Genomic DNA, 1,576 nt, shown 5'->3' with positions numbered 1-1,576 from the left:
CGTCGACCACGAGTCTCTGGTACCAATATTTAACAAAAGAGAATTGTTCGAGCTAAAAAACCAAGACTGTTAGACATCAGAGAAAAGACTCTAATGTATAACTTCCAAGTAATCCACATCCCGGGCAAGAAAAACGTAGGAGCAAACATCATGTCCCGGATACCGCTTTCACCACCGTCAAACACCTCTGATAAGATCGAGGCTACTATCTCGGCTTCTATCCACCTCCGTTTCAACCAAAACAACTCGTGTTTCCTTGAGGACATCTCACGCAAAGCATTTGAAGACGCCGAGTACAAAGATCTCCACCGTACAATTCTCGAGGGATTTCCAACCAAAGAAACCAAATAAAGAAACTTTACCACAACATATCTTACCCTACTGGAGATTGAAAAATGACTTATATTGTGTAGACAATCTAATTATGCTTGAAGATCGCGTCCTGATACCACGCGCTCTTCGACGTACCCTACTAGAAGAGTTACACATCGGACACCAAGGCGTCAGCGCAATGAGAGAAAATGCAAAAAGACGATTCTTCTGGCCACAAATGAGCTCACACATACAAAACCACAGGAGTCAATGCACCCGATGCAACCAAATCGCTCCCTCAAATCGCAAAGATACACCGGAAGTCCCCGATCCGCCGATTTATCCATTCCAACAGACAGCTGCCGATCTATTTCACATGGCAGGGCGTCTGTATATAGTCTACGCAGATCGCTTCTCCGGTTGGCCAGAGGTAGCCTCAACCAAACCTGATGCTACAGCTACCACGGTTGTAAACATTCTTCGAAGATATTTCACAAATTTTGGCGTCCCCGAAGGACTGTCATCAGACGGGGGTCCGCCATTTACATCTCACGAGTTCGAAAACTTTCTACGATCTTGGAACGTTTCACATCGAGTATCATCTGTCGGCTACCCCCAAAGCAACGGACGAGCAGAAGCCGCAGTTAAGACTGTCAAACGAATATTAACGACCAATATTAGTCAATCTGGGTCACTGGACACCGATAATGTCGCCAAAGCCCTTCTCCTGTACCGAAACACTCCATCACCAGACATGGGAGTCTCACCTTCTGAGCTCCTATTTGGACGCCACATCAGAGACCATCTTCCAGCACCAAGACGTTTCCGGAAAGAATGGATTGACTTAGCCGATATTCGCGAGAACGCTTTTACGAGAAGACACCAACATGCTTGCACGACATCACAACGACAACTCCCTGTCTTGAAAGTTAGAGACACTTTTCCATTCAGAACCAAACTGGTAACGCCCCGCTTCGATGGGAAAAGACCGGGGTAATCAGCGAAAGTTTACACCATCGACAATACCGTGTTGTAGTCGATGGCAGCCGTGGTACAACATTACGTAATAGACAGTTTTTACGCCCAATACCAAACGAAACACGCAACGATATCATCGATTCAGACATTCTCGGACAAACAAAAGAAGAACATCTTCCCAATACTAATGGGACAGATCTACCAGCAATCAATCAACCAGAAACAATTCCAACTTAACAAGAGACAACTCAGGCAGACACTCCACCATCAATCGTCTGCCCTCCGA

The 1,576-nt window shown here is 45.9% G+C and overlaps 1 protein-coding gene across 1 annotated transcript; it reads left to right on the top strand.

Moving 5' to 3' along the window:
• Nucleotides 1–424: 424 nt before the first annotated feature.
• LOC130624500 (uncharacterized protein K02A2.6-like) lies at nucleotides 425–1,309 on the top strand. The gene has a single exon (XM_057439972.1). It carries the CDS (start codon nucleotides 425–427, stop codon nucleotides 1,307–1,309), a length of 885 nt encoding a protein of 294 aa, XP_057295955.1.
• Nucleotides 1,310–1,576: the final 267 nt, after the last annotated feature.

The sequence above is a fragment of the Hydractinia symbiolongicarpus genome, chromosome 1, assembly GCF_029227915.1.
Source record: "Hydractinia symbiolongicarpus strain clone_291-10 chromosome 1, HSymV2.1, whole genome shotgun sequence".
NCBI classification, from domain to species: Eukaryota; Metazoa; Cnidaria; class Hydrozoa; order Anthoathecata; family Hydractiniidae; genus Hydractinia; species Hydractinia symbiolongicarpus.
Note: the sequence above shows the minus strand (reverse complement) of the source record. Positions and strands in the feature narration are given on the sequence as shown.

Excerpts from the sequence above, each read along its gene's own strand:
- LOC130624500 (XM_057439972.1), top strand. The coding sequence starts at position 425 with ATGCTTGAAGATCGCGTCCTGATACCACGCGCTCTTCGACGTACCCTA.